Source organism: Chlorocebus sabaeus, chromosome 6 (genome assembly GCF_047675955.1).
Source record: "Chlorocebus sabaeus isolate Y175 chromosome 6, mChlSab1.0.hap1, whole genome shotgun sequence".
NCBI classification, from domain to species: Eukaryota; Metazoa; Chordata; class Mammalia; order Primates; family Cercopithecidae; genus Chlorocebus; species Chlorocebus sabaeus.
The window spans coordinates 7122458-7148138 of record NC_132909.1 but is presented as its reverse complement, the minus strand read 5'-3'; the positions used below and the strand labels follow the sequence as shown (position 1 = coordinate 7148138).

Genomic DNA, 25681 nt, shown 5'->3' with positions numbered 1-25681 from the left:
CATGGTGGCACATGCCTGTAATCCCAGCTACTCGGGAGGCTGAGGGAGGAGCATTGCTTGAACCCGGGAGGCGGAGGTTGCAGTGAACGGAGATGGCGCCATTGCACTCCAGCCTGGGTGACAGAGCGAGACTCCGTCTTGGGGAGGAAAAAGAAAAGTTTAGGGGCAAGAGCCATCTTTGAGGTGGCACAAGGTGGAGGCATCAAGGGTGCCTTCCTGGAGGGGAGGAAAAATCAAATAGGGCTGTACAGGAGAACTGAAAATATCTAGATTTCAGAAAGGTGGAATTCAAATCAAAGCAAAAAGCTCTACTCATAATAAAATTCATTCTTGACTGAGTGCATGGCGGGCCAGGCGCTGTTCCGTGTATGTCATGGGTGTGAAACCTTAAATCTTCCCCACAGCCACTGCCTTATGGAGACTGTATCATCCTTAGCTTCATTTTACAGAAATCGACAGTGAAGGAAGGCACATCCCAAGGGGACACAGATAGTGAGTGGCAGAGCTGGGGTTCCAGACACGCGGCCGGGCCTCTGCAGGAAGAAATCAAATGTGTGGAATGGTCGGGAAGAGGAGATGCTTAGAAGGGATTTTCCTGTATTCTCTTAGCGGTGGGGGTCAGAGCTAGGCCCAAGTCCTCACTCATCAAGTCCTCCCCAGTGATGCAAGGATGGAGCTGGGGTAAAACCAGGGAGAATCAGGGCCCTCATGTCACTGCGTTTATTAAGCATCAGGGTCAGAGCTGGGCAGGAGGGGAGGGGAGGCAAGGTCTCGGTGAGAGTCGTTCTGGAACCAGCCAGTGGGGTGGTAGGTTGGGAGGTGGATGTCACATGTTAGGGTCACTTGGCCTGAATGGTTTTTTGGATCCAGTTCGTGTATCTACAGACATTGGTGTAGACTCCTGGCTTCTCCTTTGATCCACAGGGGATGTTACCCCATGACACAAGGCCTCGGAGGTGGTCTCCACATACCAGCGGACCCCCAGAATCACCCTGCAGGAAAGAGGGAGAAAGTCAGATACAGACAGAAACCCAGAGACTGAGAGAGAGAGAGAGAGAGAGAAAGGGACAGAGATACTCAAAGATGGAGAGAAAGACTCAAGGACAGAGAGACAGAGAGAGAGACAGTAAGACACACAAAGGCACAGAGAGAGGATGGTAGAGAAAATAAAGGAGACTCAAAGACACAGAGACAGAAACACCAAGGTGCAGAGGAACATGGAGAGCAAGAAAGAGAAACAATTTAAGAATGGAGATTGAGAGGTGTGGAGAGAGGCAGAGGTGTAGAGGCAGATGGAGAGACAGAGAAAAGAAGACGACGAAGATGAAGACAGAGGAGGAGGACGAGGAAGGGGAGGAGAGGGAGGAAGGGGAGGAGAGGGAGGAAGAGGAGGAGAGGGAGGAGGGGAAGGAGAGGGAGGAGGGGGGAGGGGGAGGGGGTCAGGGAGAGGGAGGAGGAGAAAGAGGAGGAGGAGAAGAGGGAGTGGAAGATGAAGAAGAAGAAGGAGAAGGAGGAAAAGAAGATGAATAAAAGGAGGAGAAGAAGAGGAGGAGGAAGAGGAGGAGGAAGAGGAGGAGGAAGGGGAGGGGGAGGAAGGGGAGGAGGAAGAGAAGGAGGAGGGGGAGGGGGAGGAGGAGAGGGAGGGGGAAGAGACGATAAGACCCAGGTGGGAGAGGTAGGGAAGGCCCAGGGAGAGAGATGCCTGGCACTGTTCTGTCCAGGGACACCTCTCCACCTTGTGTCTTGAGGACAGTCTTGCCTGCCTGCCCTTTCTTTGCGTCCAAGTTGCTATATATTGCTTTCCCTGTCTCTGTCTCTGTTTCTGCCTCAGTCTCCCTCTTGGTTGGTCTCTGCACATCCCTCAATGCATTAGTCATTCTGGCACAAAGAGGAGAGCCTGGATGGATGACAATAGAGGGAACCCAAGTTAAAGTATTCAGGAGGGAGTCCCCTTTCCCCAACTAGTGTCTCCCTCCTCCAGAGCCTGGTCGTTTCTGAGCAGAACTCGTGGGGGCTGTGTTTGAGGAAGGACAGTCCCCTCACACCATCTGCCTCCTTACTGCCTCTCTTTGGTTCTTTTTGCTTTTAGTCAGAGTCTGTCTGGCTGTGTCCCCAGGCTGGAATGCAGTGGCGCGATCTCAGCTCATTGCAGCCTCCGCCTCCCGGGTTTAAGCGATTCTCCAGCCTCAGCCTCTCGAGTAGCTGGGACTACAGGTGTGTGCCACCACACTTGGATAATTTTTTTTTTTTTTTTTTTTGAGACAGAGTCTTGCTTTGTCACCCATGCAGGAGTGCAGTGGCGCGACCTCGGCTCACTGCAACAACCTCCGCCTCTGGTTTCAAGTGATTCTCCTGCCACAGCCTCCTGAGTAGCTGGGATTACAGGCACCCACCACCACACCCAGCTAATTTTTGTATTTTTAGTAGAGATGAAGTTTCACCATATTGGCCAGGATGGTCTCAGTCTCTTGACTGGTGATTCACCCACCTCAGCCTCCCAAGGTGCTGGGATTACAGGCATGAGCCACTGTGCCCGGCCTAATTTTTGTATTTTTAGTAGAGATAGGGTTTCACCATGTTGGTCAGGCTGGTCTCAAACTCCTGACCCCAGGTGATCCTCCCACCTCGGCCTCTCAAAGTGCTAGGATTACAGGCGTGAGCCACCATGCCTGGTTCTCTCTGATTCTTGACCCCTCCACCTCCATCCTTGTCTCTGCACTTCCTGTCTCTGCCGGCTGTGTCTTTATATCTCTGCATGTCCCTGACTGTGTCTCTGTGTGTCTTTGGGAGGCTGAGGTGGGCATATCATGAGGTCAGGAGTTCGAGACCAGCCTGGCCAACATGGTGACACCCCATCTTTACTAAGTATCTCCTTTTCAGGGCTTGGGTTCTCCCTCAGCCTGTCTCTGTCTGTCTCTGTAAAGCTCTCTTTTAGCCTGTGTCTTTCTCTTCCTGTGTCTGGCCATGTTTTTGTGTCTTTGTCCTGTTTCTGGCTGTGTAACTGGCAGGTCCTGGTCATCTCACCTGGCAGGAATCCTTCCCGTACTTCTCATCCCCGGCACACAACATGTTCTGGGTGATCTGGCCAGGGTAGGCACGCTCACACTCCTCACGGGGCACCAGGTGGATGTATGCACACTGGATGGTGTCAGGGAAATCACCTGTAAGGAGAGAGATGAGCCAGACTCAGCCCAGGCCTTGTACTCCCCACATCCTCCCCAGCCATCCCCCAACCCCTATAAGTCCTCCACCCCCTACTGGTACCTCTTTTCCATTGGTTCCCCTCTTCCTGTTTGTCTCTCATTCTTACAGCTCATTTCCATCATACCTGCCTCCTAATTGGTCCCTCTTTCTATCATTCTTCCCTCCCATTGGCTGTCTTCCTCATTAATAGTCTCGTCTCCAGGAGTCCTCATTTCCTATTGGTTTTCCTTTTCTCTTAGGTCCCTCCTCCACTTTTCTCTCTCCCACTGGTCCCACTTTCTTCAGTAGTTTCAGTTGACCTGGAGGTCTCTGCCTCTATTAGGCCCTCCTCTACTGTACCCTTCCTGCTCAGTAGTCCATTCTTCATTGGACACTTCTTGCTCATTGATTCATCTTGATGGGTCACTCTATAACCATTGGTCTTTTCCTAAGTAGCCATGCCCTCTCCCACTGGTTCTTCCTTTCTATTGGTTCTTCATCCAATGGTCCACCTCCATCATTGGTCCTTTTCTGACTGTCTCCACCCTCCCTCATGGGTCCTCCCTTTCTATTGGCCCTTCATCCAATGGTCTACCTTCCTCATTGGTCCTTTCCTAACTAGCCCTGCCCTCCCTCATTGGGTCTCTCTTCCTATTGGTCTGCCTCCCTCCTTGGTCCTTTTCTTTTCTTTTTTTTTTTTGGAGAGGGAGTCTCGCTCTGTTGCCCAGGCTGGAGTGCAGTGGCCAGATCTCAGCTCACTGCAAGCTCCGCCTCCCGGGTTCACGCCATTCTCCTGCCTCAGCCTCCCGAGTAGCTGGGACTACAGGCGCCCGCCACCTCGCCCGGCTAGTTTTTTTGTATTTTTTAGTAGAGATGGGGTTTCACCGTGTTAGCCAGGATGGTCTCGATCTCCTGACCTCGTGATCTGCCCATCTCGGCCTCCCAAAGTGCTGGGATTACAGGCTTGAGCCACCGCGCCCGGCCTCCTTGGTCCTTTTCTAACTGGCCTCACCATCCTCAATTGGTTCTCCCTTCCTATTAGCCCTTCATCCAATGGTCCACCTCCCTCATTGGTCCTTTTCTAACTTGCTCCATCCCCCACCCCACTGGCTCTCCCTTCCCATTGGCCCTTCATCCAGTGGTTCACCTTTCTTATTGGCCCTTCACACACAGGCCCACCTTCATGGTTCCTGCTGATCTATTGCACCTGTTTTTTCCTCTAGTGACTCCTCTGGACCATTGACCCTTTCCTCTTAGTCCCTCTTCCATCAGCTCTACCCCCATTTACTGTCTCAATTCACATCCTTCAGTCTGCTCTTGTGCTTTATTGGTTTCTCTTCTTCTATCAGTTTCTTCTCCACTATTCCTTCCTGCTCTTCAGTGAATCCTAATCAGTCCTCTTTGACCTCTGGTCTCCTTCCTGATTAGAGTTTTCCCACTGACCTTCCCTATTCATTGAACCTTCATCTTATGTTCCATCTTTCCCATGCTCTTCATCCATTGGTCTACATTTTCCATTGGCTATTCACTCATTGGCCCAGCTCCCAAATTCACCCTCCCTCCCCCTTGACCTTTCTCCTATTGAAACCTTGTCCCATTGGTCCTCACCATTAGCCCATCTTCCCATGGCCCCTCACCAGCTGTCCCACCCTCCATCCTCTGGCCCACTCCCCACAATAGCCAGTAGCCTGCTCCCCACCAGTCTCCCACTACTGACCATCTGCTGTCTTGCCCCAGCCCAGGATGTGGCAGCTGGTGGTGTTGGCTGAGCAGTCCCTCTCCAGGGGAAGGGGCTGGATGAGTTCAGAGAGCTTGGCTGGGCGTGCCAGGCGCAACAGCATGATGTCCTGGTCATGGGTGGCAGCATCGTAGCCAGGGTGGATCACAGCCCGGACAACAGAACTCTGCTCCTGGGAACTCTCCCTTTGCCGAAGGTTATGCTTCCCCAGGAAGACCTGAAGATTCCTGGGAAGGAAGAGGGCTGGGTCTCACCTGGAGCCCTTGGGCTACAGCTGAGGCTTCAGAGAGGGCTGAGAAGTCATGAATCAGCTGGCCTGCTCCTCCCACAGTCTTCCCCAGCTGAGTAAATGGCAATTCCATCCTTTCAGAATAATCTTAGGGGCTATTTTTCACTCTCTTTATTTCATGCCCTACATCCAAGCTATCCAGAAATGCTTTTGTCCCTCTGAAGCATATCCAGAATCAGACCACATCTCACCTTTCCCATGGCTACCATTTTGGTTTGAGCTGCCTTTTCACTTCTGACCTGAGCTAGAGCAGTAGCCTCCTCACTGGGCTCCCTGCTCTGTCTCTGGCCCCGCACAGTCCATCCTCCACAAAGCAACCAGATATATTTTAACAACATAAGCTGGTCCCGTGCCTCCTCTGCTCAGCCCCTCCTATGACTCCCGTCTCACTCAGAATCAAAGCCAAAGTCCTCAACGTGGTGCACCAGGCCTTGCAAGCATTGTCCCATCATCTCTCAGGCGTCTTCTCCTTCCACTCTCCCCTTCCCTCCCTCTGCTCCAGCCAAACATCAGCTTCCCCGTCTTGCCTTGAACACAATAGTGGTCTTCCCACCCCAGGGCCTTTGCACTGCTGTTCCCTCTGCCAGCAAGTCTGTCCTCCAAGTGTCTGCATACCTCACTCCCTCACTGCCTTTAAATGTCGCCTCTCAGGGAAGCCTTCCTTAGTGGCCCAATTAAAATACAAGTACCTATTCCAGTAGGCAATTCCTATCTCCCTCCACTGCTTTCTGTTCCACCAGAGAACCTATCACAATCATCTGACATGATCGTTAAATATTTACTCATTGTATTGTTTCTCCTCCTTGCAGAGCAATGGTGTCCACTCAATGCTACAATGCCATGTTCTCTATCTGCACTGTCCAGAGGTGGCTGGGGGAGCCACAAGCTGCAGGTGACTGCTGAGTATTTGAAATGTGGCTTGTGGATTTTCCATTTCATTCATTTCAATATAATTTGCTATATGTGACTGATGGCTACCACATTAGACAGTGCAGCTCTAGGATGTCAAGATGGGAATTTTTGTTCTATTCAGATATAGTATCTCTAGTGCCTTGATCAGCACCTGGCACATGATAGGTGTTTGATACATATTCCTGAAACAGAGAGTCACTCCCTCGCTCAAACGTCTCCCATGGCTCCCCACTGTCCTAAGAATAAAGCCTGGACTCCTCCACTTGGCACTGGAGACCCTGTGTGAATCTGGCTGTGGTCACTTTCCAGTCTTATCTCCCAGCACCTTCTGCCCCCCAGTGAACGGGAAACTTTCTTTTCTGAGAATACTCAAGACGGTTCTCACCTCAGGGGTGTTATCACTGCCTTTCCTCTGCCCTGAACACTCTGTTCCCATCTTCCTGCCTCCACTTGGATTTTATCTCATCAGGAAGTCCTTCCTGACCCTCCTCCATCTAAAGTAGATACCCTTATTCTTTTCCTTCATAATTTGTAATTGTGTGGGTTTTGAAGGGTTTGCTTCTTTTGTTTGTTTTTTTGAGACAGGGTCTCGCTCTGTTGCCCAGGCTGGATCTGCAGTGGTGCTCTGTAGATCACAGCTCACTGCAGCTTTGAAACCCTGGGCTCAAGTGATCCACCCGCCTCGGCCTCCCATGAGCCACCACGGCCAGCCCAATTTGCTTCTTCTTTCTTTCCTTTTTTTTTTTTTTTTTTTCCAGACAGAATCTTGCTCTGTCATTCAGGCTGGAGTGCAGTGGCACCATCTCGGCTCACTGCAACCTCCGCCTCCCAGGTTCAAGTGATTCTCCTGCCTTAGCCTCCCAAGTGGCTGGGATTACTGGAGCCCACCACCACGCCTGGCTAATTTTTTGTATTTTCAGTAGAGACAGGTTTTCGCCATGTTGGCCGGGCTGGTCTCAAACTCCTGACCTCAGGTGATCCACCCACCTTGGCCTCCCAAAGGGCTGGGATTACAGGCGTGAGCCACTGTGCCCGGCCCCCACTTTGCTTCTTAAATAACTGCTTGTCTGCCCCTTTCTGTCCTTGTGCTCCCAAGGGCAGGGATGATGATGTCTCATCCATTGCTGAATCTCCACTGCCCAACTCGAACCTGGGACTTAGCGGGGCCCTTAGTCAATATGCATCAAAAGAATGAATGATGGTGGTGAGAGTCATCCCAGGTCTCCTTGGGGTTGGGGGAACCATCCCAGGGATTGTCACTTGCCATTTCACTGCACCTCAGTTTCCTCATTTGCAAAATGGTGCCAAGAGTACCTTGTGGTGGGCATTCTGGGAAAGATATGTAAATGGCTTCACTCAGCACCTGATTGGTAGTTAGCATTAAACAAGTGGCAGCTTTTGTGAATCTAACTCGTGAGAATCAGCACCTGGGGTTTTCGTCCTGGGCCCTCCAGCTGCTCCAACTATGCCAGCTTTTTGGATGATCTCATCTAGTCCCATGGTTTTAAATATACCTGTTTGCTGACGATGCCTTCATTTTAACCTCCAGCCCTGACCTCTCCTCTGAGCTCCAGAGGCCTCCCCAGCCTCCCTGCTGGGACATCTCCCAGGCATCTCAAACTCACCGGGGCTACAGCAAAATATCAGACGCTCCCCTGCCCACACCCAGCCTGTTTCTCTTTCCCTCTCCCCCAGCTCAGAGAAAGACATGGCAAAACACCTAGTTGTTCAGGACAAATACCCAGAATCCAGCCCTGCTTCTTTCCTCTCCCTCCTGTTCCTTGTTGCCAAATTCTGCTGGCTCAGTCACAAAATTCCACATCCCAAGATATTCAACATCCCTCCATCCCCACTGCCACCGCCTGGGTTCAAGCCACCCTCTCATGTCGCCGGGTGAAAGCAACAGCCCCCACGTGGGCCTCCCTCCCTCTTCTCTTGCCCAGTCCACATTCCACGTGGTAGCTTGTAAAAATGTCAATCAGGCCGGGTATGGTGGTTCACACCTGTAATCCCAGCACTTTGGGAGGCCGAGGTGGGCAGATCACCTGAGGTCAGGAGTTTGAGACCAGCCTGGCCAACATGGTGAAACCTGTCTCTACCAAAAACACAAAAATTAGCCGGGCAAGGTGGTGCACACCTGTAATCCCAGCTACTTGGGGTGCTGAGGCAGGAGAATTGCTGGAACCCGGGAGGCGGAGGTTGCAGTGAGCTGAGATCATGCCACTACACTCCAGCCTAGGTGACAGAGCAACACTGTGTCTCAAAAAACAAACAACAAAAACAAACTGCTCAGTGGCTTCCTACTGTGCTCAGAATTAAATCCAAATGCCCATCATGCCCTGCAGGTTCCCAAATGATCCGATTCCCCCATTAGAAGGTAAGTTCATGAAGACAGCAATTTTGCTTGTTTTTTTTTCTTTTCCACTGCTATGCCCGCAGGGCCTGGCACACATTAAGTACTCAATTAAGCAATGGCCGAATGCACCTGGCTATCAGATGGCCTCGTGCTGGGATGGGGGGATGCCTGTGTCACCTCCTGCCTGACATCTACAAGACACAAGACACCCTCGGGGTTCAGTCGCATCCGCTGTTCATTTATGGCGTAGACTCACGGTTTTTTGCAGTGGGCAGCTGTGAGGACCCACAGTGGATGGATAAGGACCCCGCCACAGAGCAAGTGACCCGAGGTGTAGAGGGCAGCTTGGTAGGGGTGAGATGTCTTGTCGCAGGGTCCGCCATGCACCAACTTATTCTGCTCCTCTGCCCAGGCTGAGGGAGAGAGGATCTGAGTCAGAGAGGAGTTCTGGAGAAACCAAGCGCATCCCCCTCAAGATGAACTCCAGTCAAGATTGGTCAGGTGCAGTGGCTTATGCCTGCCTGTAATCCCAGCTGAGGCAGGAGAATCGCTTGAGCCCAGGAGTTTGAGACCAGCCTGGGTAACACATTGAGACCTCGTCTCCACAAATAAAATAAAAACAAAAATAAATAAAAATTAGCAGGGTATGGTGGCATACACCTGTAGTCCCAGCTACTTGGGAGGCTGAGGTGGGAGGGTCGCTTGAAACCCAAGAGTTCAAGTCAGCAGTGAACTATGGATCGTATGGATCGTGCCACTACACTCCAGCCTGGGTGACAGAGCGAAACCTTGTCTCCAAAAAAAAAAAAAAGAAAAAAGAAAAAGAAAAAAAAGCTTCTCTGTATTTCCATTCCCAAACTTACCCCATTCCCATTGCAAACCCAACTGTCTCCCCTATCCCTGGGCTTTCTCCAACTTTCCAACCTACCTCCTACCTCTTCTTCATTTAGATCCCTATCCCTCAAGCCAACCCCACCCCAAACCCTCATATCTTCAAGCCCACCTCCCACCACCCTCCCCATCTGTATTCCCACCCTTAGCCTAATCCCCAACGTCTTCCTCATTTCAAAGCCCCCCAACCCCAACCCTGTGCATATCCCCATCCCCAATACCAGCCTCTTCTCCATCAGCAGGCCCAGTCCTGCCTGTAAGCCTCCCCCATCCAAATGCCCTTTCCCCACCTGCAGCGACCAGGCTCAGCACCACCATCAGCTTCTTCATGGCCGCTCCTGGGAGGGGAAGCCACATGGTCCATCAGTCACCGCCTCAACCCTCCCCACATGCCTCTGTCTGCGCCCTCCGCATCCTCTCCTTCCTCCCTGGCCTGCTACGCTCTCCTGCCTTGACCTCTGTCCTTCCCGTCTAGCCTGCTGATTTCTTCTTCCCCAGCCCATGTCTTCCATCAGAGGAGCCCACGAAAACAGTGCCAAAGAGAATTCAGAACTCCGTCCACTGGTCCAGTGACTCATGGGGAGATTCTGATTAAATCTTTCTACTTTACTGGGCGTTGATTTGCCTTCCTGTAGACAGGAGAGGGTTACCCTAGGGGGCCCTAGCGTTCTTCCTCTGTATTCAGAGGAAGTTTTTCCTCTGAACCCGGCTCTGTGCTCAGTGGTCACCCACCCCGCCCACCCGGCAGGTTCTGTGGTGCCTGTGATCTTACCTGCTGCAGGCCTCCGGGCCTCTGGGGATTCTGGAGTGCGGGGAAGGAACTGCTTCGAGGCGAGGAAGCAGAAAGAGTTAGAAACGCCGGGAGCCGTGGGAAGAGAAGACGCTCAGATGCAGTGGCAGAGCTAAGCAGAGGACGCAGGGGCCGCGGAGCCCAGGGCTGCAGGGACTGCCAGACACACACCCCCAGCTCCCAGGCCTCCCTGGAAGAGGCTGGTTCTGTCCCCAGATGCTTCTGGAACGTCCTTTTAACCCCTGTCTCTCAGGTCCCTGAGCACGGAGACTGGCTACACCCTTTTCCTCCTTACCCAGGCCTCCCACACACATTCCTCCCGCCCCCATGCTCTGCTCCTGGTGACCCCTGACCAGGCCTCCAGGGAGGGGAGCCCTGGTCCCTGAGTGCAGTGAGGGCCTGGACTCCTGGGTCTCAGGAGGAGGGGCTGGGAGCCTGGACCCTTGGGTCTGAGGGAGGAGGGGCTGGGAGCCTGGACTCCTGGGTCTGAGGGGCTGAGGACGGGACTCCTGGGTCTGATGGAGGAGAGACTGGGGGCCTGGACTCCTGGGTCTGAGGGAGGAAGTGGGAACTTGGATTCCTGGGTCTGAGGGAGGAAGGGCTGGGGCCTGAATCTGAGGCAGAGGAAGTTCTAGTCGGCTCAGTCCTTAGACCTCCAGGTCTTGGAGAAAGCAAGTGTCTAAAGACAAATTCCGGCCTCTGGGGCAAGCAGATGGTGCCCCAGGCCTCCCTGCACCCCCGGCACTCTCTGTGCCACCCAGGGACCTGCAGGCCCTCACTCCGGGCTCCAGAGCCCTCGGGCACTGGGAACCAGCCTGCCCAGGTTCAGTGGGGTTGGGGTGACTCACACACCTGCCCGTAGGTCCCTGTGTGTGCTGCCTGCCGACCTCCGTGTCCCCAGGAGAGAGCGAGCCAGCCCGGCAGGAGACAGATGTGTCACCACACTGGCCCCCGCCCCTGCCCCGGGCTGGGGAGCAGGCCAAGGCGCTATGGGGAAAGGGACAAGGAACAATTGGGCTTTGTCCGCCCCCAGCACCCCAGTGCCATGCTCCCGGCAGCTCCGCGCCTCAACCTCTCTTCCGGCGGGCAGGCGGGAGGGCGGTTACATCAATGGCTTCCTTTTGTCCCTGTCTGACAGTCCTCCTTTGCAGTCTCTGACTGCCCACCCAGCCCTGACTGGAGATTTCGGCACTCTGCATCCTCCTGGTCCCGCTCCTCCAAGCCTGTCCACCCCTGAGGTCTCTCGCTGCATTTGTCTCGCTGGCCGTGGAGGGGAGGGGGCTTCTATCTCTCTCTCTCCCATCTCAGTCTCTGTATTTGTGTCTCTCTACTTTTTTCTCCACTTTATTTTGTCCCTGTCTCCCTCTCTCTTTTTTCTCTCCCTTCATCTCTCTTTCCTTCCTTCCTTCCTTCTTTTTTTTTTTTTTTTTGATGGAGTCTTGCTCTGTTGCCCAGGCTGGAGCGCAGTGGTGTGATCTCGGCTCACTGCAGTCTCCGCCTCCTGAGTTCGAGCAATTCTTCTGCCTCAGCCTCCCGAGTAGCTGGGATTACAGGCGCGCACCACCATGCCTGGCTAAATGTTGTTTTGTATTTTTAGTAGAGAAGAGGCTTCGCCATATTGGCCAGGCTGGTCTCAAACTCCTGACCTCAGGTGATCCACCCACCTTGGCCTCCCAAAGTGCTGGATTACAGGCGTGAGCCACTGTGCCCGGCCTCTCTCCCTTTCTTTCCCCTTGATTCTCTGACTCTCCATGTTTATCTTCTCCTGGGTCTCTTCTTAGATTTCCCCGGGGGAAGCACCGTGTGTGCCCAGAAGGGAGTCAGGTTCCCCAGGATCTAGCGGGGATGATTCCCGAGCGATGAGGAAGCTAGCAGGGCGCAGGAGGACTTGAGGACTTATTGATGAGATGCAGACACAGTGAGGAGCATGGAGCTAAGCGGAAACCGGAGAGCACTTGGGAACGACGCGGGGCTGTGATGAGATGGTCGTGCCAGGCAGTGGCAGAGGAATCTGGGAAGACTTAGGGAGGTGCCTTTGAACTTGGGCCTAGAAAGCTGAGCCAGGCGTAGTTCAGGAGGAGAGGCTGTGAAAAGGCCTGGCCTGGGTGCACATGGGAAACCTCAGGCAGGGGTTGGGGTGGTTGGTATGGGCTGGAGGGTGAGGGAGTGTGTGTGGCAGAGTGGAGGGAAATGAGGAGGGGGACGTCACTGGGTAATAAGGACAGTGATAGGAATGAGTCTGGCTCAGCACCTGCTTGGCCTGGGCATTACAGGTCACTTAAAAAAAAATTTTTTTTTCTTTTGAGACAAGGTCTTGTTCTGTTGCCCAGGCTGGAGTGCAGTGGCACGATCCTTGCTCACGGCAGCCTCAACCCTCGTGGGCTCAAGCGACCCTCCCACCTCAGTCTCCCCAAGAGCTGGGACCACAGGCATGAGCCTCTGCTTCCAGCCAACCCTTTTATTTCTCTTGCATTGAATCTAATTGTCATCTTGCATTGCCCAGCCCCCATCACTCCAGGGAAGAAGACTACTTTGGTGTTCAGTATCCTCTCTGGGTGCTCCCTCTCACACTTGGTCCCCACTGACCTCAGCATCTTCTTCTCAGGACCTGCCATCCTCACAGACAGCAGGTCTGACGTTGCACAGCCCAGTGACCAGGCCCTATCCCTCTGCCTCCTCTCTCTGGGGGATCCCTTCCTCTCTGTCCCCACACCCCCAACCCCAACTCAGAGCTGCACCTTCTCCCACCTGGACCAGGATCCCTCTGTTCTCTGTATCCCTCGCCTGACCCCAGAGAGGCCTTCCTGTGCCTTGTGCTGACCTTCCCTCTCCTCTCACAGCCCTGCCCTGGGTCCCCATCTCTCTTGGGACCGAGTCCCAGCCCCCCAGCCTGACGTTTGAGAACCTTTAGCATCCAGAGAAGCCCTGGCCGATGAAATGTGATGCCAAGCACGCATGCACATTTATGTTTTCCAATCACCACACTTTTTTTAAGTCAGAAGATTTTTTAAGTGTCCTTACCACAAAAACTAAGGGTGTAAAATAATGCATATGTTAAATAGCTTGGTTTAGCCATTCCGCAATGTATACATATGTATATCAAACATGATGTTATACACCAGAAATATATACAATTTTTACTTGTCGATTAAAAAATAAATTTAAGGCCAAGCATGGTGGCTCATGTCTGTAATCCCAGCACTTTGAGAGGCCAAGGTGGGTAGACGGCTTGAGTCTGGGAGTTCATGACCAGCCTGGGCAACATAGTGAGAAACCATCTCTGCAAAAAACAAAAAAATTAGCCAGATGTGGTGGTGCACACTTGTAGTCCCAGCTACTCAGGAGGCTGAGGTGGGAGAATTGTTGAGCCTGGGAGGTCGAGGCTACAGTGAGCTGTGACTGTGCCACTGCGCCCCAGCCTGGGCAACAGAGCGAGACCCCTGACTCAATAATAATAATAGATAAATTTAAAAGAAAGTAAAAATTAAAAAGAAACAGGAGCAGCTAATTCTAATAGTTCGTGGAATTCAATATATCCAAAATATTATCATATTAAATAAAAGTAAGAAAATTAGTAAAGGGATTATTTGCCCTTCTTCCTTTTTGGCACCCTGAGTGTTTGGAATCTGTTGTGTCATATATATTTACAGATGTCTCAGTTGGAGCTCATTTTAAGCCATCAAGAGCCCTGGACATGGCTGGACAAGGTGCCTCATACCTGTAATCCAAGCACTTTGGGAAGCAGAGGTGGGAAGATCACTTGAGCCTAGGAGTTCAAGACCAGCCTGGGCAACATAGTGAGACCCTATCTCTCTAAAATAAATAAATAAATAAATATATAAATTTCCTAGGTGTGGTGGCACACATCTGTGGTACCAGCTCTACAGGAGGCTGACGTGGATAGTTCCTTGAGCCTGGAGGCCCAGGTTGCAGTAAGCCATAGTCATGCCACTGCACTCCAGTGTGACAGAGCCAAATCCTGTCAAAAAATTTTTTTAAAAAGAGTCCTGAGTGGTGAGTGGCCCTCACACTGCATGACACAGCTATGCCTACATCTCCGTGTGGCTCCAGCTTTCTAGAACACATCAAGCTTCCCTGACCCATGCCATGCTGTCTGGCCTCTGGCCCTTCACTGAATGCTGTTCCCTCTACTTCTTGAGACGGACTCTCATTCTGTCGCCTAGGCTGGAGTGAAGTGGCGTGATCTCTACTCACTGCAACCTTTGCCTCCTGGGTTCAGGCAATTCTCCTGCCTCAGCCTCCCAAGCAGATGGGATTACAGGCACATGCCACCATGCCTGTATTTTTAGTAGAGATGGGATTTCACCATGTTGGCCAGGCTGGTCATGAACTCCTGACCTCAGATGATCTGTCCACCTCGGTCTCCCAAAGTGTTGGGATTACAGGTGTGAGCCACCGCACCCAGCCTATTCTCTCTTCTTAGCATGTTTTCCCCACCTTTTCCTGGCAATAACCTGTCCTTCAAGTCTTTGCTTGGACATTACCTCCTCCAGGAAACCTTCCCTGAACACCACCCAACTTCCACCTACTCATTCTCTCACGTAGGTTCCCACAGCAGGTGTCTCCCTCAACTCACCCTGGACGGGGGCCACCTGGATTGACATTCGTCGTCTCTTCCACTGGACCATGAGCTCCTTGAGGGCAGGTACGGGACTGACTCATCCCTGTGTCCCAAGCAACCACACAGGACCTGGCCCAGAATCAGCCTTAGGAAAGACTGATCAAATGACTAAATGACTTTATCACACCCACTCCCATTTTACAGATAAGAAAACTGAGGCTCAGAACAGGAAGTTCATTGCTCAACATCAAACATCCAGGAAATGGTGGAGCCTGAATGGGAACTCAACTTCCGACACGGCAGTGGATGTGGCCCATCCCTCGGTGGCCTGGCTGGGTCTATCTTATGACAGTACGAGGTGAGTGAACTTGGGAGGAATTGTTGAGAGCTGGGTGGGGAAAGAAGAGAGGTGTTAGGCTGTGGGGAGTGGAGGGACTTTGAAGAGAAAGAAACTCCTAACTCTACCACTTCTCTGGTGACCTTCATGGTTTGCCATCTCTGCATACTTTAATGCTTCTTTACTGGATATTCTATTCCAGACTGACTTGCTCTGCAAAAATCTTCAATAAATAGATTATTTTGTCTGGGTGCAGTGGTTCACACCTGTAATTCCAGCACTTTGGATGGCTGAAGGGGGAGGATTACTTGAGCTTAGGAATTAGAGACCAGCCTGGACAACATAGTGAGACCCCATCTCTACTAAAAAAAAAAAAAAAAAAATCAGCCAGGCGTGATCCCAGCTACTCAAAAGGCTGAGGCAAAAGGATTGTTTGAGCCCAGGAGATTGAAGCTGCAGTGAGCTATGATCATGCCACCACACTCTAGCCTGGATGATACAGCAAGACCCTATATCAAAAAAAGAAAAAAAATTTATAAGGAAACTTCATGAGACTGTAAGCAGAAAAAAGTGCCAGAAGTCATAAACAATAAAAACCAATGCCTAGGCCAGGCGCGGTGGCTCACGCCTGTAATCCCAGCACATCGGGAGGTCGAGGTGGGCGGATCGCCTGAGGTCAGGAGTTTGAGACCAGTCTGACCTACATAGTGAAACCCCATCTCTACTAAAAATACAAAAATTAGCCGGGCATGATGGCAGTCGCCTGTAATACCAGCTACTTGGGAGGTTGAGGCAGGAGAATCACTTGAATCTGGGAGGCGGAGGTTGCAGTGAGCTGAGATCGCGCCATTGCACTCCAGCCTGGATAACAAGAGCAAGACTTTGTCTCAAAAACAAAACAAAACAAAACAAACAAAAACTAAAACCAATGCCCATTGAAGGCTTACCCTGTGCCATAAAATGTTTGAGCACTTTCTGTATATTAACTTATTGAATCTCTGTAATAACCCTAGAAATAGGTGCTTTTTCTCCCACTTCAGGGATGAAGGAACAGGGACGGGGGAACTAATGAGCTTAAAGGAAATAGCTTGTAGGGGCTAGAACTGGGATTCGAACCTAAGAAGCCAGGATTCGGAGCTAATCCCTTAACTACCACACTATACTCCTTACCCAAAGAAAAATGTATTACTTAAAAAAAAAAAAAAAAAATCAACATTAGTACCATCTCAATCATTGCAAACCAATCTACCTGTACCTTGCATATAGGAGAGCAGAGGGCCAGGGCCGGGGATCTCCGGGCTGACTTAGTGCAAAGGCAATGTTTTGTTACTTTTAAAAATTCTAGATTGAATATTGGAGTGGTTTGTAGAAGAGAGAGAAAATGTTGATAAAACTTCAGGGGAATGAGTGGTCGAAAATTTTTGACATTCTTTAAACTTGACAGGCCCAGAAACAGAAAGGGCTGGGGACCTGGACTCCTGGGTCTGAGGGAGAAGGGGCTGGGGGGTCTGGACACCTGGGTCTGAGGGAGGAGGGGCTGAGAGGGGACCTGGATCCCTGGGTCTGAGGGAGGAGGGGCTGGGGAGGAGGTCTGGACTCCTGGGTCTGAATGAGAAGGGGCTGGGGACCTTGACTCCTGGGTCTGAGGGAGGAGGGGCTGGGGGGCCTGGACTTCTGGGTCTGAGGGAGGAGGGGCTGAGAGGGGACTTAGACTCCTAGGTCTGAGGGAGGAGGGGCTGGTGGGGGTATCTGGACTCCTGGGTCCGAGGGAGAAGGGGCTGGGGGTGGGGCCTGCACTCCTGGGTCTGAGGGAGGAGGGGCTGGGATCCTGGACTCCTGTGTTTTGTGTGTTAGCCACCTATATGGGAGAATCAGAATTAGTGGCTGCAGAATTTCTGCAATATGACAGGGCTGGGGTGCCTGGGTTAGGAGAGACTCAGAGGGAGATGAGATAAGGAGAGGAAAGATCTGGAGGATGTTGGTGGGGACAGAATTCTGGGAGAGAAACAGGAAGAACAGGTAGGAGGGGCGCATCCTGGGCTAGAGTGGTTCCTCGGTCAGCAGCGTCTGAGGTGTGACCGCACAGAGGATCTTTGATGTTAGAAGGCTGGGGGTGTGGCCAGGCTCTGAGTCACAGAGGACTCCTCCCTCATCCTACCTCCTTCCTGAGGTTCCTTTCCCTCCCTTCTTGGGGAGCAGGTGCCACCGTCTTCCTCCAGCACTGTTTGCTCACTTCTGGCAGACCCCTGTGGGACCCCTGTGTCCTGTCTACCACCATCCCAATCCCTCTGAAACCCGCCTGGCTCCCTCCTCACTTGTCACTCGTGAGATATTCAGAAGCAATTTCACACCCCTTCCCACACTGATGAAGTCGGCCTGTTCTCTCCTCCCTCCTCCCCTCCTTCTTCCTCTCTCCGTCCTTTCTTCTCTCTCCCATTTTACAGGAAGGAAAAACTGAGATCTGGGAAACGGAACTATACCCTGGAACAGGGCGGGCAGGACCAGGGCTGAAAAGCAGTCACAGTTTTCTTTCTAGGCTCCCTTCCTGAAAAGTCTTCTCTCTCCAACCGCAGATCTTCAGACTTTTTTCCTGCCTTTATTTTTCATGTTATAAAAGCGCACATTCAACGAAAAGTACACAGAAGGAAGGAGAGACCTCATGACGACCCCAGTATGCAGTCTGGGACATGTGTTTTCAGATTTGATTCTGTGAATATTTTATTTTTTATGGTTAAGTTCATATACATATATATTTTTGTCTCTTCCTTTTGTCATTTAGCATCATATAGCCTAAACATTCTTGCATAATACTAACAATTCTGTCTAAGAATCATTTTTAATAGGTTTATAATATCATCGTGGGCTAGGCACTGTGGCTCATGCCTGTAATCCCAGCACTTTGGGAGGTCAAGGTGGGTCATCTGAGGTCAGGTGTTCGAGACCACGCTGGCCAACATGGTGAAACCCTGTCTCTAGTAAAAATACACAAAAAATTAGCCTGGTGTGGTGGTGCACACCTGTAGTCCCAGGTACTTGGGAGGCTGAGGCATGAGAATCACTTGAATCCAGGAGGCAGAGGTTGCAATGAGCCAAGATTGCATCACTGCACTGCAGCCTGGGCAACAGAGTGAGACTCTTTCTCAAAGAAAAAAAAAATCATTGTGCCAAAACAGACTATTATTTAAGCCATCCAGTACTTTTGGAACATGTTTGATGTTTTCACTTTATTTCTGTGATAAATAATATTATGATAAATTCAAGTCTTGTTCTACATTTTGGATTTTTTTTTTTTGTAGTAGGTTCTTCCAAAGACTAGCGTTACTGGATCAAAGGTGGTGAATAAGGGTCTCGGTGTACGTTGACCAACTGTCTTCCATAAAGATTATAGAACGTCCACTTCCAGTGTTTGAGAGTGACGGTCTCACTGAGTCTTCTCCAGCACCCTGGGTTTTGTGTTTCCTTACTTGTTTTGGTTTTAGGTCTTTACCAATTTGATTGGTTTACAAACAGGGCATGAGGTTTACATATATCTCTGAGGAAAGGTAAAGTCAAATATGACTTTACGGGTCATCAGCGTCCTTACTCCTGTGCATTTTCTGTTCGAAGCACACAGTTATTTAACTCTTGGTGGGGTGTTAGCGATGCTTTTTCATGGTGTCATTTATCCACTTGGTGAACTTGCAGACTTGAGTGTAGACTCCTGGGTCGTTGGGTTGGCCGCAAGGGAAAGTGCCCCAGGACACCAGACCTTGCAGGGTACCTCTGCACACCAACGGTCCCCCCGAGTCACCCTAGAGGGAATAGAGCCAGAGATTAACTTTGGCTTCAGATCAAAACCCAACTCATTATCATACATTCCTCAGTTATCGGTCTTCGTCTTGTAGATTATGGACTTCCACCACAGCCAATGAGAAGAGACTCATTGTCTCTGGGGACCAATGGGAGAGCTAGTGCTAGGAACACACTAGGTACTTTGAAGACACTGGTTTCACCCTTGGCCAATGAGAGCAATTGCAGAGAAGGGGTGGGGCTTCCGGATCAGAGCACTCTTTATTTTCCAATGTTAAGGACCCTGCTCCAAGCTAGTGGGAGAAGAAACATCATCTCCAAGGGGTGGATGCATGCCGTCTCGCATGGGAAAGGGGGACACGATGGTCTTGGAGACCAGGGTCAAGACCAATTACATAATTTACAGGGCTTGGTGCAAAATGAAAATGCAGGGCTCTTTGTTCAGAAATTATTAAGAATTTCAAGACAACAAGAGGAATGCATTAGACTAAGTTTGAGACCCTTCTGAGTGTGGGGCTCTGTGTCAGTGCAGAGCTTGCACATTCATGGAACTGGCCCTTACCAGGGGAGAAGGGGAACACCCTATTCTCTAGAACAGTCATCTCTCTGCCATCACCTCTATCCCTAACACTCACCATCCCACATCCCCTGAGAGCTGAAGGTGCAGATGTGAGCAAGGAGGATGGGTGTGGAGAGATAGAGTTGGAGGTGGAGAAGAAAGAGGGAAAAGAGAGAGAGACAAAGAGAGATGGGGAAGAGGGAAAGGGTATGGGGAGAGAGAGAGACAGACAGATGGGGGTGGAGAAGAAGGAGGGAGAAAAGAGAGAGAGAAAGGGATGAGGGAGAGGGGGAGGGTGTGGGAAGAGGAGAAGAGAGAGATGGGGGTGGAGAAGAAAGAGGGAGAAGAGAGAGACAGAGAAGGGGGAGGGGGGAAGGTGTGGGGAGAGAGATGGGGTGGGGGTGGGGAGAGGAGAGACAGACTGGAAGAGAGGAGGAGAATAAAGAGAGAGAAAGAAAGACAGAGATGGGGGAGCAGGTGGGGAGGGGAGAGATAGAAGAGAGAGAGAGACAGAGTAGAAAGGAGAGGGCAAGGAGAGAGGAGGGAGAGAGATGAAGAGAGACAAAGAAGTGGGGGAGAGAGAGAGAGGAGAGGGCCACAGAGGAGACAGAGAGACAGGAAAAAAGAGAGAGGAGTGGGGCAGGGAAAGGAGAGAGAGGGAGGGGAGGGGAGAGAGAGAAGCGAGAGAAAGAGGGAGAAGAGAGAGAGCAGAGAGGAGTACGTGGAGAGACAGCAAGGGAGAGAGAGCAAGCTAGCTCAACACAGAGAAAGAACAAAGAGGAAAAGGATGAAATGAAATTATGTCACAAAGAGAGATGTGGGAAGACTGTTCAGAAACAGAGAGGGGATGACAAAAGGCCAGGAAGAGGGAACAGGGAGGAGGTGGAGGGAAACAGTGTTTTCCCCGGGACCAGGGCCAGGGTCAGTTGAGTGTCATCAGCTTCAGGCACAAAATCTCAGTAACGGTAATACATAATACTTCAATGCAGCATTTAACAAAATCAAATGTAATACACCAAACTGCATGATGGACATCGTATCCACATTTGAAATGAAGACAGCGCCAGTACAGTGCTGTGCTGAGCCACGCTGGCCCCTATGGTGAGGGAAAATTTAGTAAGATTCACCTGCTCTTTATTTATAATGGAAACATTTTATCCATCGTGGGCTTCTGCATTAATTTTATTTTTTATTTTTAAATATTGCATTATGATTTATCTCAATCACTGAGGTTTTCGGTGCCCCCTTAAGGTTTGGGCCTGGGACCAGCACCTCACTCTCCTTCCCTGGTCCCGCCCCCACTTTCTCACCCCTATTAAACTCTCTGTCCCATCCCCAGGGCCACATCGACCCCTAAGTAAGCTCCCACCCCTGACCTAGGCAGAGAATGAGGTGAAAAAAGCTGAGGAGGCCGGGCCTGGGGGGAGGGCAAGGCCAGGCTCGGTGCCCAGTCACTTGGGTCAAGCTCTGCCCCTGGGGCATGCAGACAGGGTACCCAGGACTGGGGAGGAATTGGGGGGACAGTCTCACATTGCAGGCGTTTTTCTTGGAGTTGGGGATGCCAGCACACAGCATGGAATTTCCCAGCATGTCCTTATAAACCTTCGTGCAGTCCTGGGAGGAGATGAGCTTGACATCCACGCACATGAGGTCAGAGGGAAAGGTCACTGCAGGGAGGAGCAGGGAGAGCTGCCAGTCAGAGAGGATGGGGTGAGGGCCAGAGGGGCTGTGGCCCAGACTCCTGGGTCTGAGGGAGAAGGGGCTGGGGGCCTGGATTCTTGGGTCTGAGGGAGGAGGGGCTGGGGTCTGGACTCCTGGGTCTGAGGGAGGAGGGCTGGGGTCTGGACTCCTGGGTCTGAGGGAGGAGGGGCTGGGGTCTGGGCTCCTGGGTCTGAGGGAGGAAGGGCTGGGGGTCTGGACTCCTGGGTCTGAGGGAGGAGGGGCTGGGCCTGGGACTCCTGGGTCAGAGGGAGGAGGGGCTAGGGTCTGGACTCCTGCGTCTGAGGGAGGAGGGGCTGGGGTCTGGACTCCTGCGTCTGAGGGAGGAGGGCTGGGGTCTGGACTCTTGGGTCTGAGGGAGGAGCTGGGGATCTGGACTCCTGGGTCTGAGGGAGGAGGGACTGGGGTCTGGACTCCTGGGTCTGAGGGCGGGGTGGTGGGGCCTGGACTCCTGGGTCACTGAGGCCACCTACCATCTGGGCTCGTGGTAGTGCCCCAGCCAGAGACAGTACACGTGGTTCCAGGGGGGGTCGCAGCGGGAGGGCAGCCTGACTGTCTTCACCGTGGATGACAGCCTGGCCCGGCTATTGAGCTTCACGAGCATGAGGTCATTAACATGTGTCTGTGTGGAGTAGCCAGGGTGGCGGAATGACCTCGAAGCCTTGATCCTCTGAGCTTTCCTGTCACCCAGCGTATCACTGCCCAGGTGCACGGTGTAGTCACTGGGAGGAGAGAGTGACATTCAGAGATTCAGAAGAGACACTGTGACAGAGAGGGTGTGCAAAGACCCGGGGGTGGGGGGACAGAGACCCAGAGAGAGGAGGGGGGACAGAGACCCAGAGAGAAGAAGGGGGGACAGAGACCCAGAGAGAGGAGGGGGGACAGAGACCCAGAGAGAGGAGGGGGGACAGAGACCCAGAGAGAAGAGGGGGGAACAGAGACCCAGAGAGAAGAGGGGGGAACAGAGACCCAGAGAGAAGAGGGGGGAACAGAGACCCAGAGAGAGAGGGACAGAGACCCAGAGAGAGGGGGACAGAGACCCAGAGAGAGAGGGACAGAGACCCAGAGAGAGAGGGGGACAGAGACCCAGAGAGAGGGGGACAGAGACCCAGAGAGAGAGGGGGACAGAGACCCAGAGAGAGAGGGGGACAGAGAGCCAGAGAGAGAGGGGGACAGAGACCCAGAGAGAGAGGGGGGCAGAGACCCAGAGAGAGGGGGACACAGAGACCCAGAGAGAGAGGGGGACAGAGACCCAGAGAGAGAGGGGGACAGAGAGCCAGAGAGAGAGGGGGACAGAGACCCAGAGAGAGAGGGGGGCAGAGACCCAGAGAGAGGGGGACACAGAGACCCAGAGAGAGAGGGGGACAGAGACCCAGAGAGAGAGGGACAGAGACCCAGAGAGAGAGGGGGACAGAGACCCAGAGAGAGAGGGGGACAGAGAGCCAGAGAGAGAGGGGGACAGAGAGCCAGAGAGAGAGGGGGACAGAGAGCCAGAGAAAGGAGGACAGAGATCCAGGGAGAGGGGGACAGAGACCCAGAGACAGGAGGATAGAGCCCTAGGCACAGAAAGACAACCACCCCCACCCCCCCACCTCTCCATTGGGAGTTGGAGATGCTGGCGCACCTCCAGCAGAGCCTTGGGCGGCACCTACTTCATCTTGCAGTGGGCGGCAGTCAGCACCCAGCGCTCATTGACCAGGACGCCTCCGCAGTGCAGCTGATTGCCACTGAGCAGGGCCACCTGCCATGGGTGGGAGCCTCTTGTACATGGGGCACCATCAATAATCTTGTCACCCTGGGCTGGATGGAGACATACAGGAGCATGTGGGTAGCCAGCCTCAGGGGAGGGCTGAAGCTGCACCTCAGGGATTCCCGGAGTCAGAGATGGAGAGAGACAGACGGAAACGCGTGGAGAAATACAGAGAAAGCAAGAGACAGGGATAGAGACAGAGAAGGAGCCCACTCAGAAACCCAGGAGGTGCATCTCATTGGGGGAACCGCAGAGAGACACTGAGCACAGGAGGCAGGGCCTGGAGGGGACAGAGACCCCTGAGGCAGCAGAAGCAGGAAGAGCAGGGGCTTCAGCCGACAGTCTGGTCCTCCCAGGATGGAAGCTGTTTGAGGAGGGAGGGGTTCTGACTCAGGGACTCCTTGGAGAGGGTCAGTGGGGGCCCCGAGGTGAGGTCAAGCTTCCCAGTCCAGTTTTCACCTTCTTGTCCGGCAGTTCCCAGGGCTAACGATAGCAGTAGGATCTGCAGGGGCAGGAGAAGGGATCCTGCCATGGTGCCCTGCTGAGCCGCTCAGGGCCTGCAAGGCGAGGAAGGGCCTCTCCTGCTGGAGCTGAGAAGGAGAAGGCAATTCAGGCCCAGCCCCTCCTCCCTCAGACCCAGGGGTCCAGGGCCTAGCCCCTCCTCCCTCAGACCCAGAAATTTCTCTGGCCTCTCCTTCCTCACACTCAGAAGTCCGGACCCCTAATCTCCTCCTCCCTCATACCCAGGAGTCCAGACTCTTGCACCCTCCTCCCTCAGACCCAGGGGTCCAGGTCCCAGTCCCTCCTCTCAGAACCAGGAGTCCAGACTCTCAACCTCTCTTCCCTCAGACCCAGGAGTCCAGGTCCCCAGCCCCTCCTCCCTCAGACCCAAAGTCCTGTTCTTCAGATCCCTAGAGAGCCAGGAATCTAGGCTCCGATCTTGCCCCTCCCTATGGAACCCAAATTTCTGAGTCCCTAGTTCCTTTTTCCCTAAAAGGCCCCAAATTGCAGACTTCCAGGCCCTCACTGCTCAGGACCGGGAGTCCAGGCTGCAGGCCCTGCCTCTCGGGAGCAGAGTCAGGCTCCGAGCCAGCATCGCCCCCCTCCCCTACAGGTACACCCTTGATGAAGCCTCTTCTCACCTCGAGAGGATCTGATGTGATCCAAGTTCGGACTTGGGCTGGCACACAGCTGGGCTCCAAGATCCCCAGCCGTCTGCTGGGCGGTCCTCTTATACCACCCCCCGCCCCACGCCCGGCCCCAGTGCCCTGGGGTGCAGGCAGAGCTGACTCTGGGACACCCCCGCCTGCTTTTGCGGTTCTGGCTATCTGGAACCCCTGACGCAGCCAGAGCAATTGGCACCACTGCACTCTCTCTCCACCCTCCCTCCGAAGGACGGGCGGTGCCCAGCTCCTGCGCCCCCGCACGTTCCGGTCCCACAGTCCCTCCTGGCGGCTCTCAGGGGAGGCACCCGGTGCGCTGGGTCTGAGGGGCAGGAGCGGGATTCAAGGACCGGCTGAGCTCAGGGAATAGGCTCTGGCTGGGTCCTTCTTTGGGGCCTCTCCTGTCTCAGTGTCCGGAGTGATTGGATTCTCTTTCTCTCTCTCTCTCTTTCTTTCTTTCTTTCTTTCTTTCTTTCTTTCTTTCTTTCTTTCTTTCTTTCTTTCTTTCTTTCTTTCTTTCTTTCTTCTTTCTTTCTTTCTTTCTTTCTTTCCTTTCTTTCTTTTTTCTTTTCTTTCTTTCTTTCTTTTCTTTCTCTTTCTTTCTTTTTCTTTCTTTCTTTCTTTCTTTCTTCTTCTTCTTTCTTTCTTTCTTCTTTCTTTCTTTCTTTCTTCTTTCTTTCTCTCTCTCTCTCTTTCTTTCTTTCTCTCTTTCTTTCTTCCTTCCTTCCTTCCTTCCTTTTCTTTTTTCTTTTCTTTTCTTTCTTTCTTTCTCTCTCTTTCTCTCTTTCTTTCTTTTTCTTTCTTTCCTTTCTTTCTTTCTCTCTTTTCTTTCTTTCTTTCTTTCCTTCTTTCTTTCTTTTTCTTTCTTTCTTTCCTTTTCTTTCTCTTTCTTCCTTCCTTCCTCTTTCTTTCTCTCTCTCTTTCTTTTTCTTTCTTTTTTCTTTCTTTCTTTCTCTTCCTTCCTTCCTTTCTTCCTCTTTCTTTCTTTCTCTGTCTCTTTCTTTCTTTTCCTTCCTTCCTCCCTCCCTCCCTCCCTCCCTCCCTTCCTTCCTTCCTTCCTCCCTCCCTCCCTCGCTTCTTCCCTCCCTTCCTTCCTTCCTTGCTTCCTTCTCTTTCTTTTTTTTTGGACGGAGTCTCTATTGCCAGGCTGGAGTGCTGTGGTATGATTTCGGCAACCTCTGTCTCCTGGGTTCAAGCGATTCTTCTGCCTCAGCCTCCTGAGTAGCTGGGATTACAGGCAGGCACCACTACTCCCAGATTTTTTGTATTTTTAGTAGAGACAGGGTTTCACCATGTTGGCCAGGATGGTCTCCATCTCCCGACCTCATGATCTGCCCACTTTGGCCCCCCAAAGTGCTGGGATTACAGGCGTGAGCCACCGCGCCCGGCTTCTGGGGTTGTTTTCTTGCCCTCACCCCCTTTCAGGGGTGGCCTAGACCCTGCATCCTAATTCTGGCCTGCCTGTGGGAACTTGTCCAAGCTGATCCCAGTCGTGCCTGTAAGCCTGAACCCATTCCCAACTCTAATAGAGAGGTGTAAGTTAAAAACAATGCTTTCCCTAACTCTACCCCCACTAATATTTGCCCTGTTTAGGATCTATGTTCTCATGGTCATTTTAATCAT

The 25681-nt window shown here is 52.3% G+C and overlaps 2 protein-coding genes across 3 annotated transcripts; both read right to left on the bottom strand.

The window, feature by feature from the left end:
* Nucleotides 1–309: 309 nt before the first annotated feature.
* Nucleotides 310–11105, bottom strand: KLK6 (kallikrein related peptidase 6). 2 transcript variants are annotated; one of them, XM_007997723.3, is made up of 7 exons: nucleotides 11012–11105; nucleotides 10142–10193; nucleotides 9660–9707; nucleotides 8735–8891; nucleotides 4901–5148; nucleotides 3025–3161; nucleotides 310–992 (listed from the first exon to the last, which is right to left on the bottom strand). In XM_007997723.3, the coding sequence occupies exons 3-7, from the start codon at nucleotides 9697–9699 to the stop codon at nucleotides 840–842; spliced, it is 735 nt and encodes a 244-aa protein (XP_007995914.1). In that variant the 5' UTR covers nucleotides 9700–9707; nucleotides 10142–10193; nucleotides 11012–11105; the 3' UTR covers nucleotides 310–839. The 2 variants fall into 2 exon arrangements, with proteins under 2 accessions (XP_007995914.1, XP_007995912.1); XM_007997721.3 differs by having other exon boundaries at nucleotides 10142–10190; nucleotides 11012–11084.
* A 6553-nt stretch (nucleotides 11106–17658) lies between these two features.
* Nucleotides 17659–24028, bottom strand: KLK7 (kallikrein related peptidase 7). The gene is given in 6 exon segments (XM_037992004.2): nucleotides 17659–18869; nucleotides 20957–21093; nucleotides 21619–21673; nucleotides 21675–21867; nucleotides 22798–22945; nucleotides 23355–24028. Coding segments are annotated over 6 exon segments (762 nt in total). The 5' UTR covers nucleotides 23428–24028; the 3' UTR covers nucleotides 17659–18713.
* Nucleotides 24029–25681: the final 1653 nt, after the last annotated feature.